A 16,041-nucleotide genomic window follows, 5' to 3' on the forward strand; every position below is an offset into this window, starting at 1 on the left:
TGGGTGACAGGCTCAACAATCTCAAGGTGCACTCGGCCGACCCGTTGGCACGTAACGGCCCAGAGACAAATGCGCAGCGTTTATGCCAAGCACTTACCGAGCGAAATACGTATACGAAGATAGGGGTGGCTCAGAGCTTTTGACGCGGCACCAAAAAGGGACATTGACCAAAGTCATTTTACTAAATTGGCCGAGGGAGAAGTCGTTTGCAGGTCGATTCAGGATGTTATGGATATGCACTATAAGAACCAGCCAGAGAAAGAAAGTGTCCAACCAAGACCCATGATTTAAACGATCAGTCCCGAAAACACGACAATGCCAGACAACAAGGGGGCTGTTTATGTGACCTTGGACATCGGTGCGAAGGAGACGGTTGACGACATCACCGCCACTTCTAATCGCCAGCCCGAATATCGGTTAGTCAACAGCCATACCTCTCAAGAGATGGAGTTGCTCGGCCAGACGAAAGACTCTGCCGAAGGGTTTGCACCCGGTCATTTGGAGGACGGCCAACACCTCTCGCCCAACTCCTCATGGCCTCCGACATCTAGGGTGGTCATGGCAGTCGATTGGGTCAAGCACATGACAATCTTCAAGGCTCTTCTCATCATCTACTGTCTTAACGTGGTTGCGTGGGGAGGAATGATCTTCCTATTACTCTGCAATGCTGCACCAGCCATGTGCCACCCAACCTGCGACGACATCAACTCTCCCCGCCGAAAGTGGATCGAGATAGACTCACAGATTCTCAACGCGTTATTCTGTGTGCCAGCGTTTGGACTTGCTCCCCGACGATCTATCGAGGCTTGGCGACTGCTACAGCACCTCTCAGGAAGAGATCTGCTCGCGTTAAGAGGCCTAGCCGCGACATATCGGGCGTGGTTTCGACTCCCTGGCTCTCAAACCGTGCCAATCGACATTGGCCCCGCAGAAGTTGAATCCTGGCTGTCCCAGAACACGACGCTGGAAGACGTTGTGCCACATCCCCCACAGTCCATCCCAGGGACCCCTCCTTTAGGGCGACGAGCAATGCCGACTGCATTATGGAAACTAAAGGTTACGATTGGCTTGAACTTGATGAACACTATGTTCCAGGCAGTCTTATCCGGTTTCATGTGGGGATATAACCGGCATACTCGTCCGAGCTGGTCTGTTGGACTATTTCTCTGTTTGGCTTTCGCAGCTTCGATCATTGCTGGTGTGGTAGGGTTTGTTGAGGGAAGACGGGTCAAGAAGATTGAAGGAATAACCAAGTGATTGGGAATATGGTAAGAACGAGGATAGAGCTGGCATGTTGACTGAAGGTCAGGGGTAGTTGGGTCAAGATACTGGGTTCCCTCGCATTTGCAAAGAAGGAAATCAGAGAAGAGAAAGATTAATATTATCTATGGAATGAATAGATCAACTAAGTCATATAAGAGCTGATTCGCATATTTTCACGTTCAACTCTGTTCCACTTCAACTACCCGCAAAGGCCACGAAATCCAAGGCTTCCAATACGCCCCAAGGACATCCTCCACCACCTCGACAATTGACCTTCCCCATCCCTCCAAGAACCAATAGTCATCCAACTTGTGCAAAAGAGCACCGAAGAAAGCAAATAGAACCAACGCTGGTGGTTGCCTTTGTTGAAGAAGCGTAAAGTAAGCCTCGGGCGCGAAGTGAATGAACATGAGCGGCCCTGACCACGCCCTGTTCCATCCCCACTGGTCGATAACCTTTGGGTCCATGGACGAGAACTGCTGTGAGTAAAGATAGCATTTCCTCAGAGTTTGAAGAGTCGTTTCATAGATCTCGGAACAGTTGGAGTCCTTCCATGTCTCCCGAGTTCTGCAAAAGTATTCATCAACTGGGTCAGAGCTATTCTTTTCAGCATCTAGCTCAAACCAATTGCCGAGGCTCATGATAGTACTAATCCTCCCGGATTGCAAATGGATATGGATGGGCTGAAGCACCGCTTCCAAACCACGGATCATGGGAATCCACTCAGCCCCGAGTATCCTGTCATTCCGTGAAGACGTTGCCGGGTAAGAGACGGTGTCTAGAGTCTCCTGGAGCGGATTCGACAGGGCAAAGACGTACAAGACGTTGCATACTGATCCCACAAACAGTGCTTCACTGTTCTCCTCAGTGATGCACCCCACGGCTCTCTGGAAGCCATCCAGCGCCCTGCTATGATGGTCGACTGCATCCATCCATCTGACCTTTCTCTCTTGCGGGTTTTGATAGGCAATATGCAAAGCCGCAAGACCCAACAGGGCGTGCAACACATATGGATGTTTGAATCCGATCTGGGGAAGTATGCCTTGCCAGATGTGTCGAGCTGGAGGACATCTGCAAATATCTTGGCTTGTATATGTAATCCAGTGATGAAGTAGACGCAAATCAATCAACGAGAATGTGTCACTGGTGACGTTGGCGAGGCTGAAGAGCGGCGTGGTGGCTGGCGTTGAGGCCGATGGTGAAGACGAAGATCTAGCGACATACAGCGGGACATTGGAGTCCAGCGTAGTGGTTGGCGGGCTAGGCAGACGTTGGGCATTGTCTGGGTACTCGCAATGGACATTACGTCGTACGCATGTCCGACAGCTTGGATGTTCCTCATCACACTAAAGACAAATATTCAGCTGACATCAAACCAGTTCCATGGAGGCAAACTCACCTTGACTCGACGTCTTCTGCAGTCTAGACATCCCTTTCTCGATTTTCTGTGTGGTTTGCGTGCGGGCCGCCGTGTTAACGAAGCCGCCAAGTCACCATCCGACATGTTTGCAGAAGCTTCGGACCCAGTCGTCATTGTTAAGCAGGGATGGATGAGAGCAGCGAGGATAAACGAGGTGAAGAAAGGAAAAGGACAAAAAAGCTCAAGTCCAACGGGGCAATCGTACGTGATTAGAATTACGAAACAGTAGGGAGCGAAGCTGCGTACGATAAGGGAGCCAAGACTGTTTGTTGGTGTCCTCGCAGTGGCGTATCTCGCTCCCTTGGCGTTGTCGTTTAAAAAACACTGGGACTTCGTTTAGCTTCGTTCAGGTTCGTTCATCGTTCCCCATGACGAAACGGACGGCATTCTTGCTGGGGTCCACAAACTCACGTTTGCTAGCCCACCTTTGCCTGTGACTGTAATGACAACCCTCGCATGACTGGCTTCCGCCCCCCCCATTGGAAACCCCCCCTTTTTGTGTGAACTTGGTATCGCTTCCAAAAGAAGCCATCAGCCACAGTAAAAAAGAGCACAGCTATCGATACGTGCCGGCATTAAAACCCAGTGCCGGAAAATACCATATATCCTTGATGGAAACCCACTTTATCTCACCCAAGTGTATTCCACCCCGGTGGCCAGCCCATCTCAAGGGCAAGAGTTATGGGACTTGAGTTGCGGTGACTAAGGGACCTCTTCTCACGGATTTTCAGTGGTGGGATAACATCTCGACGGTAAATCAGCTCGACTCTTACCTACGAATTTCCGGCCACCTGAAACCAATAGTATATTAACTTTTTCACATTCGGCTATATGAATTTGCCACTAAAGTTAATAGTCGACTCGCTGTGTTGTTACTCTTTGTATCTTGTCCTTTGAGTCTATATATAAGGGTTAAGGTAGCTATATACTATACTATGCATCTGCCAAGCCACCTCGCATCTACAATCCCACGACAACTACTCCTCTGCCACGATGAAGTTCGGTCTTTTCGTTAGTGCGTTCACCGCACTTCTAACATCCACTGCGGCGCAGAAGGTCTCTGGTGCAGCTGAAGGTTTTGCTCAAGGTGTTACCGGAGGTGGCTCAGCAGCGCCTGTCACACCGAGGAACATCCAGGAGCTTGTCACTTACTTGACCGACAAATCGCCTCGCGTCATTGTTCTCGACAGGACCTACGACTTCACCGGCTCCGAGGGCACGGTTCGTGCGACGGGTTGCGCTCCATGGGGAACCGGAAAGGGCTGTCAACTGGTCATCAACAGCGCCAACTTTTGTGGCACTTAGCCTGCTGCCCAGGTTACCTACGACAAGGCTGGAACAGATGGTATCAATGTTGCTTCTGACAAGACCATTATTGGAGTTGGGAACAAGGGTATCATCAAGGGCAAGGGACTGCGATTTGTCAACGTGAAGAACATTATCGTGCAGAACATCCGTAAGTCAGCACACACAAACAAGACGACAGACGCTCAGCTAACCACGCATCAGATGTCACTAACCTTAACCCTCAATACGTCTGGGGTGGTGATGCATTTGCCTTTTCTGGCACCAGCAAGATCTGGGTCGATCATTGCACGGTAAGCCTAACCTTTTAACGGTCGGATGGTTGCTGATATTGTCAGACATCGCTTCTCGGACGTCCACATTACGTCTTTGGTCGGGACAAGAGCACCGGCATCACTCTCTCAAACAACTTCATCGACGGCCGCACTTCGTGGTCAGCCGGATGTACTGGTTACCACTATTAGACCTTTGAGATGGTTGGCCAGGGCGATCAAATTACCCTCCAGAGTAAGTTTCTCTTCTAGTACCTATTCACGAGTGCCTACTCACACACTCAGACAACTACATCATCCACACAAGCGGACGTGGACCAGCTCTCTCTGCTACTACCCTTCTCCACGCGGTCAACAACGTCTGGTCTGACGTCAAGGGCCACGCCATCGAGGGAGACACAGCCGGCAAGGGTCTGTTTGAGGGCAACGTCTTCCTGAACGTCAACCAAGTCATCGTTCCCGACTTCAAGGGTCAACTGAACAGCTGCCCCGACACCGCTGCCGCAGAGGCTCCCAAGTCCTATCTCGGTCGCGTGTGCCAAGGCAACATCTTCTCTGGTTCAAGTGCCTTCAGCCGTAAGGACACTGAATTCTTGTCCGAGTTCAAGGGACTGCCCATTGCTCGGTCCACTCAGGCCAAGACCGCGCAGGCCAAGGTTCCCCAGAACGCTGGCTTTGGAAAGATTTAAGCTGGGAGGCTACGTGGTGTTATAGAGCCGGGCTCTATGGCCATTATTCAAGCTCGTATTGCCAGGCTGGTTTGCCTGCTGTTAGAGTACCAGTATATGCTCTGTCTCTGTATATATTCTTACTTTCACGATTTCTAGGTAGATAGATTTACTTTTTCATCCTTTTTCGAAAGCTCTTGGATTTCGTAGGATAAATGAACATATTCGCAAAATTGCTGGACGAGGCTTTCCACAGATCCTGACTCTTTCGTATTTTACTATAAAGTTCGTATGAAAGATGACCCCGTGAGCAACTAAAGGCTGTATTACTCAAAATTACAACCTCTTCCTTCAGAATCCCTGCTATTCACGCAACAAGAGAGGCCTATCAAGAGAATCCTCCGCTGCAATATAAAAGTCGACAAACTTCATCACAACCTGTACAGTTACGCACACATATCCCAAGCCCTTGGCGATGGCCTTGACCTTTATATCTTCGACAACCTCGCCCACACCGGCAAGCCACGCCTTGATCATGCTAAATGTATCCTCCGCGATGTGCCGGGCAAGAAGGCTTGGGTCGCTCGACTCCGAGTCGTTGTTGACGATGATCTTGATCATGTATGAGGGGATGGACGTGAGAACGACCCAAGTAGCCACCGCTGGTGCCGTCTCTGACCGTGGAGTGCTTGTCTTCCATGAGACGAATCGTGCTGTTGCAAGAGCAACTACATTGGTGCAGTCGAGCCCCCAGACCTGTTGAAGAAGTCAGTATGCCCCAGTGGTACTTGTAGCACCCCGAAGTCTGGGTCCTGGAGGCGGGCGGGCGTATAACCCACGATGAATCTCATTCCCATGTCTTTCTGACCAGCGACAGGTCATCCAATGATCAGCATAGCCACGCCAACAAAGATCAGACCAGTGTCTATGGTCTCGGCTGCGAGACCTTGGATCTTGTTGGTCACCCAGCTGATCAGCTGAAAGTCCACTTCAAGGTGGATAGCTGTGACCGCTATAGCGAATCCAACAATCTGGATTTGTGTGCGCGTGATACCAAAATCTGAGTCGTCATTACCTAGGGTGCCATTCACGTAGGCTGCGAAAGTGGTCTTGTCCATGCCCTTCAGCGATGGAAGTGCTGTGCCCTTGACCACCTTGTACACAACGGTCACAGGGATGGCCATGAGCAGGGAGAAGGCGTTGAAAACGGTAAAGTCCCTGCCGCCGGCGATGTCTTTCCAGAGGGCAGTGAAAATGGGAAACTCGATGGCCTGGTTGCAGAGTGCCTGGAACTGAGTGAGAACCAGAGACAAGGCGTCGACGAGGAGATCGAGAACGTTCTGCGTCGTGTCAACGGCAGCGTTGATCAAGTCGAGTTTCAATCTGTTGTACGCGTCCGTAGAGGTCGTGGTAGGAGTAAACAGGTCGCTCACATCGCTACCAAAGGCGGTGATGTAGTGGTACAGGGTCTGAAATATGGTTGACAGGTCATTCCAGAGGTCTTGAAGAGTGGTGCCGTCCTCGAGAGTTGGCATGGCCGACATGAGATCCGCTGCGCCGTCAATCTTGCCATTCTGAGCCATGCCTCCATACGTAACTTGGTATGACGCCCAGTTGTATGCGACGCTGTTCTTGGCCGCATCCATGTCGCTTGTTTCCCGCGGATCTTTAGTCTCGGTGCCAGCAGCGACATTCTCAGGAGCCTGGCGGTTGTTCACGGAGTCCTTCAGGGTCTGCATGAACTGCTGCTCCTTGGCCTTGAGACCCGAGACTTGGTCCTGTGCATACCCCAGGCCGGCGTTGATGAAGGCCACGATGCTCTCAGAGGTGTCGAGGATGTCTCCCCATTGGAAGATGAAACCGACAAAGGCAATTAGCTTCTGTACTCCAACAGTGATCTTCTCAAACACCCAGCTCATGGCCTTTCCAACGGCTTCAACACCGTCGAGGATGAACTTGTACACCGTGCCGGCGATTTCTATCACCAAGTTCAGGACATTGCCTAGTTCCAAGAATCAGAGTCTGCATTTTAGAACATCCGGCAACAGGAGTCACATACCAATCTTCTGAAGGACCCAGCTCGTAGCTTGCTTGGCCTTCTCGTAGCACCATGAGAAGAAACCCCAAGGGTCATACCAGCTGGTCTCGCTCAATCTATCCAAGAACCGCTCTATTTCTCTGGGTGTGTTGTCTCCAACAATGCAGGCGAGAATAGTCGGCCTCTTGCCCTTGGGGTTGTAGACCTTGGGACTGTTGTCGATCCTCTTCAGGGGTTGACCTGGCCGCCCGAGGAATATCTGGGTTTTGTTCAACTGATTGATCATGGACGCGGCCTGCTCCGCATCCTGATGGCTGACGGCCCCTGGAGCAATCAACGGCTCCCCCGTCTGTGTTTTCGCATTCAAGAGATCATTTGCATGTTGAATGAAGGCAAGCTTTGTGTTAAGCTTTCCGTTGGGATTCAGGACATCAGCCTGGATGGCCACAGAAGTACCTCCAGCAGCCTGGAACTGATCCACTTGGAAGGTAAAGGACGACATGTCTGCGGTAGAAACGATGACACTGACCACACCAAACGCGTCCGCTTGGTACCACTTCCCTTTGGTGTCGATTGTCGCGGAGGCGCCGTTGGCAAAGACTTCAACTGCACCTGAACTCACAATGTGTAGCTGGCAGCTCTGCACAGGCTGTGTGGGATCGTCGGAAGAAGCTTTGAACCGCAGGGTGAAGCTTGGCACATCCATGTTGTTGGCATCAGACGGCGCGTAGAACGGAACCAACTGCCATATCCCAGTGTCTGAGGCGCACTGTAGCATGGTCAAGTTCCCCGTTCCGTCGGCTGAAAGCAGGGTGTCGACCATGAGCGCGCCCTGGGCCTCTTTGGCGGCTAGCAGTGTGGATATCTGTGCCCCCTGTCCTTCATCAAGCAGTGGGATCAGTTGCCCGCCTGTGATGGAGGCAAGCTGTGCTGTGTAGTAGTACACTGAGCTCGTAGCTGTTGTGTACCACATGGTGATGATCCCCTGAGACTGGGCGGCGAGAAGATTCTCCACCCCAAGAGCATTGCTGCTAGTGACGACCGGCGTGCCGACGCCTTGCCCAACGCAGTACTGGCGATAGGTGAACAGGGTCACGGCATCACCACCCACCAGAAGCTCTGTGTATGTTGTTGCCGGGTTGACATAAGAGTCGATGGACAGCGCCCCTGGTATGGTCAGTACTAGATACCTGGAATCAAGTTGCTCGTGGAGACAAACCGTTTGGACATGCCATCTCAGACACGAAGCCACTTCCACCAAACCTGCAGAACTGGAGATGATTCCCATCACTGGCAGTGTACAAGACAAATGCGCCATTACCAAGAGGGCATGTTCCGAATGCAACGCTCAAGATAGAGATAGGATCTGTTGCCAGCCTCCACGAAGTGTTGAGCGAGAAGTCAAAGCCACCACCTTGCTTTGCGGACACATCAAGATATCCCAATTGACTAGACTTGGTGAGGGCTCCTGGTGGTGCAAGAGCTAAGCAGGTCATGGGGAAGTTTGTAGTTCCGGCTGTTTCAGTGAAGTTGCTCTGGAGCAGGTCAGAAAGGTTGCGGCGTACACATTATGGTTGGACCCTTACCAAGAAGACATCGTACACTAGTGGGTATGAGACACCGGCAAACAAGACAATACTAGGTTGGATAGTGAGAAGGTCAGCAGGCATGACACCCACGAGGATGTACACGTTGCTAAGGTTGTTACCAGCATTCGAAGCTATAACAATGGACAGTGTGCTGTCGGCATTCTGCTGGACCCCGAATGCAAGGACCTCTCCAGAGATCTTGCATAGAGCACCAAAGTCAACGCGAGAGGGGTTACCATCTTGGTTGATGATGAGGTTGAGGACCGAATCCTCGCCTAGAGCAAACACTGCGGGATTCGCGTCCTTGTCCAGGATAGCGACGAACTGCTTGCCGGCTGGGACAGGGTTGGCGGCCAGCAAGTTGGTCATGAACTCGGAGTCTTGAGTGATGGTGATCATGTTGACGGTTTTGGGTCATGGGGTTTGGGGGTAATGTTGTTTCTTGGATCGATGGTGACCTCGCGGAGAGCTCTCTTTTAAGTCTAGGGAATGTCCTTTTGCTTCAATTATCCGTCATGGAAAGAGGGAAGAGGGAACAAGGGACATGCAAGCAAAGATGGTCGATTTCTTCACAAGCTGACCCTCCCACACATCATCCACGGAATACTGATTCGGGAAGTCTTGCGTCTGCGGCCGCACTCAACACTGCTTCCAGCGGCGTGCAGTAGATATCGTCACGGTGCCTATGGAGAGTGCCAATCAACTAAAAGTAAGGATACACGTGAGCTCTCCAGATTCTGTGAATGCTGCCCGAAATTCATCGGCTGCAAGCCTTCAAAGTCTCCTGACACAACATCACGGATCGTCGATAGTGCGTGCTGCTATGAGACATCAGCCAAGAGATGGAGAGGGGGTAAGAGTTTTGACCCTGGCAAGCTTCTAGATACATCCTCGATGAAACAAGTCAGTTGAACATAATCTTTTCAGATATTCACATGCATAGGCTGTGTGCCAGGCTAGTCATCGCGAAAGTTCAAGCAACCCTTCAATGCCAAGACCCCCGTAGACATCATCGCAGGCCTATCAAGACCAGAAAATAAACTAGAAGTATGCAAGCATGAAAATAAACCAAAGTGAATCAAGGGATGTCGAAACAGACTACTGTGGAAACGCCAATGCCCGGTGATCAACGCTGACGACTATGTGTGACACAGCTGTCTCATAACCCCTGCGTTTGATTCTAACTTCTCCTGTCGGTTTGTGTTGACTACTCCACTTTGGTCCTCCTGCTTTGAGTCCTATCCGGGTATCAAGATACCGGACCGGACCGGGCCGTGCCGTTGTTCCACGACATGTTGCACAACAGGACGGATCAGGCACTGTTGCTGCATCAAGATGCTCCGAAAAGGGTCTCGGGAAATAGGCTATCTCTCCAGTCACACACACATCTTGAGAACCTGCATCGTGGTCGGCTGATATACTGATCTACCCCACCCTATTTATGTCACCTCCTTCCCAGATGTGCGTTCTGGAGACGGCTTGAAGCCATGATTGCGCCTCAATACTTCCAGATTGGTCCATGGACATCATGGCTTGCATCCTCCGCGGGGTACCGGTCTACGAAGATCGTTAGCCCCGATTCGATGAAAGATCCCCATCCATCGTCGTACGTTGCTCCTCACTCTCCAACAGGGCACGCAAGTGGGGTGAGATGCATGATACGATGCGTGTGAGACAAGACCTCTCTTGTAGGTGCAGTGAGCGGCAAAAACTCATCTCGTATTGAAGCCAAGTCCCGCATCGGCTATCTGCAATTGCAAATTATTATCCATGGGCCCATTCGTGTAGATAGAGCTTCTTGATGCCTCATCACTCTCCGCCTAGGACAGAGGTGTATAAATATGCCAACAGCCGACACCAGGAACGGCTGCCTCCTTTCCCAACTCAGAGCTTGGGCAACACTTCCATCTCAAACAATCATCTCTTGGCTATCAGACCTTTTACTATCAGTAAACGCCTACAATGGCTCCTAATCCCGACCCCTTCATCCAGAGCCTGGTCAACAAGACCTCGCCAAAGCCCTACAACCAGACCGTCATCCTGAGTCAGAAGACCATCAATGCGGCCTTTGCCAACATGTGGGCTCTGGCTGATCCAACTTCGCTCATGAGGAATATCAATCTTCAGACCAGGGATGGAGAGAAGCTCCAGGGAGAGCTGTTGGCGCCTGCCATCATCGTCAACGTTGTCGACTTCATTTACATGCTCTACTTCCAGTGGAACTTCAAGTCGGGAACCATGACTCTGTTCACTATTGATAACCCTAGCGATCCTACGACCAAGACCTTCGACCTGACCAAATGGGTCGTTGCGTTTGGGACCGCACTGAGTATGTCCTTGAGCCTCTGATATTGAACACTGTGGGCTGATCACTTGCCAAAGCCCATGATTCAATCCCCCCCACAGACCCAAGCTATGCTGGCTACAAGGAGCGGATGGGGGTTCCTCCCACCGCTGCTGGTCCTTGATTCGCTACTCGGTGTGGTCTCCGAGAAGCCAGTCGCATAGAAAGAATCAACGCGGAGTCTAATTTGACCCCGAATGCCATTCCCTGGGGCTGTGATGTGACAATCATGCCCGAATGTACCACTTATTGTTAGTCCCTCTTGTCATGGAACGATGAGAACCCGGTCGTCACCAGGAGCTTTAACTATTTTCCCAGCGGGGTGTTGGAACAATGCCCCCCGACTTCCCCGACTTCCCCGACTTCCATAACTATCCCTACTGCTCCGGCTTCTCTCTCGGCTCGCTGTTAAAAGTCGCTTAATGGCGTGGTTTTCCCCCATCTTCTCTATCGGCATTTTCGTAGTTACCTGGTGGCGGGGGTTACTCAGGATTTTGTCTCAAGAAGTAACTAGACTTTGGAGTGTTCCCCTTGCTGTGCCCTGTCATAGAATCTTGTATAGCTAAAATCATTCCTAATAGTTATTGTTACTTGAAAACCACCAGCACTCGCGTTTTCATGACCTCCCGGCCTAACCCCAGCCAACCTGTTCACCAGATCTGACGGGGCTGAGCAACACAACTCAATCCTATGCACAAGCAAACTCAACGGCAAATAATAACTGCATTGAATTTAAAAATAACTAACCCAACTGTGAAACACAAACTGGGCGCAATTCACAATCAATCATGTGGCCCAATGAGCGTGGCTGAGTTAACATTTGTCGGCGTGGCCAGTCATTTTCAACCATGCCTGATGAGTCACCTTGCCGAAAGTGGCTCCTGCGTCACAGCCCACACACGCGCACCCGATAAGCGATAAGCCTATAAAGACAACTTCACCCACGCAACAGTTGCCTCCCAATGGTCAACACCAACCTTGCTCAGAAGATCGCAGCGCGCTGTCACCGAAATTTTCATCCTTCCTCTACTTGGCTCGATCGCTCACGCTCGATTTTCACCATGACGGAACTGACATTTGCGACTCCGCTCCCGCAATCAACACGTTCCGAGACGTTGGAGTGGCGGTTTCCAAAACCACATAGCCAATATGTCTTGACGGGCAAGTCTCGAGCAGCGTGGCATACCTCATTCGTCATCCCTCAACTCAACCTTCTTCTTGATGCTGGCCTCTGCGTCAACAAGGCGCGACCGAAGCACATTTTTCTCACCCACGGCCACAGCGACCACACTCTTCTATCACCCGCTTTCGTCAAACGTGAGGATCCGCCTGATATCTATTGCCCGGTCGAGATGGTCAAGGTGCTCGACGACTTTCTCCTCGCCAGAACAATGCTTAATCTCGGTGGATTGATAACCGCCGAAGATGCCGATCAACTCGCAGACACCAGTGATGAAGGCAGCAACGACCCAGATCGAAATGGATGGCTCAACACTCATATCACACATGGCGTGCAACACGGCGACACTGTCAACCTAAGAAGAACGAAGAATGTGACCGCCACAGCCTTCAACTGCGACCACACAGTCCCGTGTGTAGGCTACGTCTTTTCCATGGTCACGCATGGCCTCAAGCCAGAATTTACTTCTCGGAAAGGGCCCGAACTCAAGGCACTACGCGAATCCGGCGTGGAAATCACGGCCCCACGGTCAACTCCCATATTCGCCTTTCTGGGTGATACCACAGCGGCAACCTTGGCTGCCGACCCTGTCTGGCTACAGGAGGGTATACCGGTGGTCATAACAGAGTGCAGTTTCTTGTACGAGGAGCACAAGCCACAGGCTGTCCGGACCAAGCACACAATATGGAGCGATTTGGAGCCAGTGATTCGAAAGTGGCCCAAGACGACATTTGTGCTCATGCATTTCAGTATGCGATACACGGAGGAGGCTATAAGACAGTTCTTCAAGGAAATGGTGAATCCACCAGGGAATATTGTTGTCTGGATTGATGGAGAATCGGAAACGTGACCGTACCTCGCTTAACGAGACCGACTGTATCCATCCTGGGTTTTCTGATGGGACTTGGCTTCCCTTTCATGTATGTTAGAGTCTAGACATTAGCGCCTGAAAAGCATCATGATTCCTCAATCTTTATCCTTTAGACTGCATGAGTTCTCCGCTCCTAACCTAGACATAGCCTGATGATGCTCTCTCAGTCGCGATAACAGCGAATAATATCCACGGACAATCGAAGCACAAGGAGGCTTGCTGGCGACAACATTGACGTGATCAGGCAGATAACCCTGGCCAGAGTCTGTGCTGGAATTGCCACAGCGCCTTTGGCGACTCTTTCTCCGCCGCGGCGCTTTCTATTAGTAACCACTGTACATTAATCCATGCTACTTTTCCTCATCGACACGCTTTTTGTCCCAGAAAGACTTGGCGCATTTCCACCCGTCGTCTCTTCGAAAGGATAAAGAGTTAATGTGTAACCACGGCATCCATCCGTCACCCCCAACAATTCCTTTGAGGTGGAGGTCAATTCCATTCATCATCAGAATTACAGGATGTTGGCTTAGACTTATTCGATAGAACGTGGCAAGGGTGAAGCTTGTCAACTCCTCAATGCTCATTCTCTGCAGCTCGAAAAGAGTGCTCAGGCCTTGAGACAGGAGATAATGAACAAGTTTGTGCGTTTCAAGTTGGGTTCGATATCGAAACCGACACAGATGAAGCTGCCTCAGTACCCAGTCGCGGTCATTGAAATCAAGTCCGCGTTCGTGGTAATCCGCCTCGTCAGCTTCAATGCCGTTTGGTGGTGGTATCGCTGTTGCACCGAGGTGCTCGACGACGTTGCCTAGTAGTGACCAATGCTGATCAAAAACGTAGTATACGATCGAGTAGAAGTTATTCACAGTGTTTCTGTCTTCCGTAATTCCAGCTTCTTCCTCAAAACAGACCCGACGAGAGTCTGTGTTGCCTTTGAACAATATCTCCTCGCCACGGAAGAACGCCTGACAATAGCTTTCGAACCGAAACACGGCACGAGAGAATTTTTGCTTCTCTCTTGAGGACAGCTCCATGTCATTGCTTAGAGAAGCCGGGTCGACGCAGAGCGGAGGCAAATCTTCTCGATTCATATGTTCGTAGTAGTCCCAAGCTTGTGGCGCGTATTGAGACGTGATCCACTCCGCTTCAGTGATGATTGTTGAAAGCGCGTAAAGGTGCCCGAGTCTACTCATAAGAAATTGTTCTGTATCGGTCTAAGAGCGAGTAAGGTAGAAGATGGCGATTGACCTTACCTTTTTTTCTGCTTCTTCTCTATCCAAAGTGTCGAGTCCCTCCTTTTGTTTGGCATGACGTAGTCGAGCTGCCAAGAGCGCTGCAGCAGGAATCGAGCCGAAGGTGGCACGGATTGCCTTGATGTGTGACTTTAGTATGGATCGTTTGTCGGCAAAGAAGGGTTGTGAAGCATCGGGGGAGGCATTGATGAGACTGTTGAGATCGATCGGCGAATCACATAACTTCATGAGCATAACCCAAAGCTCGGGTGGAAAACAGAGGATGCTCGCCATCGCGTTGCCCGTGAGTGGAGGTGAGTATCGTATTGGATGCATGAAAGGAGAAGATTCGTCCCGCACCATTTCAGAAGAAGTAAAACCCTTTTAATGGGGGAATACGTTTGGGAAATGATTCATGACAAGAAGAAAAAGCAAAAGAGCTTTTGTTAGAGTACTTCGACAAAGGTTGATTCCGCAGGTGTTGACGTCACCGAAACGGCTCAGGATGTCCGACTGCTGTCCAATTTGATCTTGAAACGGCATGTTATACTTGGCCGTGAATAGATGGCAAATCTGACCAAGGTGATAAAAATACCATGTCACCCGTATCAGACAGCCCTCGGCGCCGGGCGGATCATGGCCCTATTGTCTTTGGTACCTAACCACAGAGAGGCCAAGTACGCCGCCGTCAACTGCAAGCGAAGGCAAGGTTAAATTACGCAAGCCGTTTCTCTAAAGCATACTCAAGCCATGCAAGCCCAGAGTCTCACCAAGGGGCGTGCTATCAAGCTTGTCAGACGGATGCGATCTAATCTTATCATGCTGGATCTTATCTCCACAGGTGTGTTCTTATCTTATCGGTCCCCTTATCTCAATCGTGTTTGTCTACCCTAAACACTTCTCGAAGACATGCAGCAAAATCTTCTAAGCAGCCAGGCGATAGGTCTGGTAGGTATTAAAGCGCTTGATTGTACTTTTTAGATTGTTTTATCTCTGGGGGAACCTATGTGATCAAGTTCCCTGCCGCTGGTTGTCATCAACACGGTAAACATTGAAGCATATCACAAATCTCGTCTTCATTGATCAAACACCATTATTCTTTCTTGGAACCGTTCACTTCAGGAGGTACCACGTACAGGAGTCTTCATCTCATGGTTATCACTTTAGCTAGATTCTCTCCTAGAGAAGCCTCACTCTTACCAAGCACCACTCTCCGCGAGCCATCGCCGTCACAGGCTCCGGCCTCGCAAGTACTCTGCTCAAGAGTAGGAGAGCCGCTCTAGGCCCAATGAGGCACTAGGAGTGAGCTCCGCTTGATGGCTCCACTTGATAGCGCCCCTTGTCGCTGGCAGTTGTTAGTGTTGCTCTGGCCAACCACTGCCAGCCTGTGCGCCAAGATCGACACCTGGCAATGACGAGAGCCGACGAGGTTAGACACAGTGTAGCTGACTGAAAAAAAAAAACGAGACACCAAAAGAGCACTGCAGGTAAATTTCCTCGAAAGCATTAATATATATTTATATAATATGTACTAAAATAAGATAAAAGGTATCCTAAGAGCAGTTATATTCTACATGTGTTCTATTCACATATCATCAGCTATCTTTATGGAAGGATAAGGTAATGCCTTTCTCCTGGTGTCTTGATTCCTCCTCGACCAACGTGCACTCTTCCTCTTCTCCAGCCTCACGGGGGCCAGGTCACCTGCGCACCACCGTCTTGCGTCCTCTATTACGCGCATCTGTTTCTTTGGTCTCCTTCGGACCGAGACTCTTTTTACCTTGCTTCTCCACAGCATGACTCTCCTGCTCTGAAAACCGCTCTTTGTTAAAGTCGCCATTTTGGCTTCTGCCCTGAAA

General features: G+C 50.6%; 7 protein-coding genes across 7 annotated transcripts; 4 read left to right on the forward strand and 3 right to left on the reverse strand.

The window, feature by feature from the left end:
* Window positions 1-315: 315 nt before the first annotated feature.
* MRS44_011683 (uncharacterized protein) lies at window positions 316-1,257 on the forward strand (the record flags this gene model as incomplete). Its single annotated transcript, XM_046270826.2, has 1 exon — window positions 316-1,257. The coding sequence occupies one exon, from the start codon at window positions 316-318 to the stop codon at window positions 1,255-1,257; it is 942 nt and encodes a 313-aa protein (XP_046134600.2).
* A 185-nt stretch (window positions 1,258-1,442) lies between these two features.
* MRS44_011684 (uncharacterized protein) lies at window positions 1,443-2,797 on the reverse strand (the record flags this gene model as incomplete). The annotated part of the gene is made up of 2 exons (XM_046283308.2): window positions 1,443-2,609; window positions 2,663-2,797. 2 exons carry the CDS (start codon window positions 2,795-2,797, stop codon window positions 1,443-1,445), a joined length of 1,302 nt encoding a protein of 433 aa, XP_046134599.2.
* Window positions 2,798-3,676: 879 nt separating this feature from the next.
* On the forward strand, window positions 3,677-4,949 carry MRS44_011685 (uncharacterized protein; the record flags this gene model as incomplete). The annotated part of the gene is made up of 5 exons (XM_065619813.1): window positions 3,677-3,904; window positions 3,989-4,139; window positions 4,193-4,281; window positions 4,453-4,495; window positions 4,546-4,949. 5 exons carry the CDS (start codon window positions 3,677-3,679, stop codon window positions 4,947-4,949), a joined length of 915 nt encoding a protein of 304 aa, XP_065475885.1.
* A 342-nt stretch (window positions 4,950-5,291) lies between these two features.
* On the reverse strand, window positions 5,292-8,954 carry MRS44_011686 (uncharacterized protein; the record flags this gene model as incomplete). Its single annotated transcript, XM_065619814.1, has 5 exons — window positions 5,292-5,684; window positions 5,831-6,930; window positions 6,988-8,133; window positions 8,186-8,501; window positions 8,553-8,954. 5 exons carry the CDS (start codon window positions 8,952-8,954, stop codon window positions 5,292-5,294), a joined length of 3,357 nt encoding a protein of 1,118 aa, XP_065475886.1.
* Window positions 8,955-10,517: 1,563 nt separating this feature from the next.
* On the forward strand, window positions 10,518-11,023 carry MRS44_011687 (uncharacterized protein; the record flags this gene model as incomplete). The annotated part of the gene is made up of 2 exons (XM_046273665.1): window positions 10,518-10,884; window positions 10,938-11,023. The coding sequence occupies 2 exons, from the start codon at window positions 10,518-10,520 to the stop codon at window positions 11,021-11,023; spliced, it is 453 nt and encodes a 150-aa protein (XP_046134596.1).
* An 838-nt stretch (window positions 11,024-11,861) lies between these two features.
* On the forward strand, window positions 11,862-12,929 carry MRS44_011688 (uncharacterized protein; the record flags this gene model as incomplete). Its single annotated transcript, XM_046275684.2, has 1 exon — window positions 11,862-12,929. The coding sequence occupies one exon, from the start codon at window positions 11,862-11,864 to the stop codon at window positions 12,927-12,929; it is 1,068 nt and encodes a 355-aa protein (XP_046134595.1).
* Window positions 12,930-13,300: 371 nt separating this feature from the next.
* Window positions 13,301-14,476, reverse strand: MRS44_011689 (uncharacterized protein; the record flags this gene model as incomplete). Its single annotated transcript, XM_046280959.1, has 2 exons — window positions 13,301-14,164; window positions 14,204-14,476. 2 exons carry the CDS (start codon window positions 14,474-14,476, stop codon window positions 13,301-13,303), a joined length of 1,137 nt encoding a protein of 378 aa, XP_046134594.1.
* Between the last annotated feature and the right edge of the window lie 1,565 nt (window positions 14,477-16,041).

This window comes from Fusarium solani (assembly GCF_023522795.1).
Source record: "Fusarium solani strain SB1 chromosome Unknown bctg00000007, whole genome shotgun sequence".
In the NCBI taxonomy this organism is placed as follows: Eukaryota; Fungi; Ascomycota; class Sordariomycetes; order Hypocreales; family Nectriaceae; genus Fusarium; species Fusarium solani.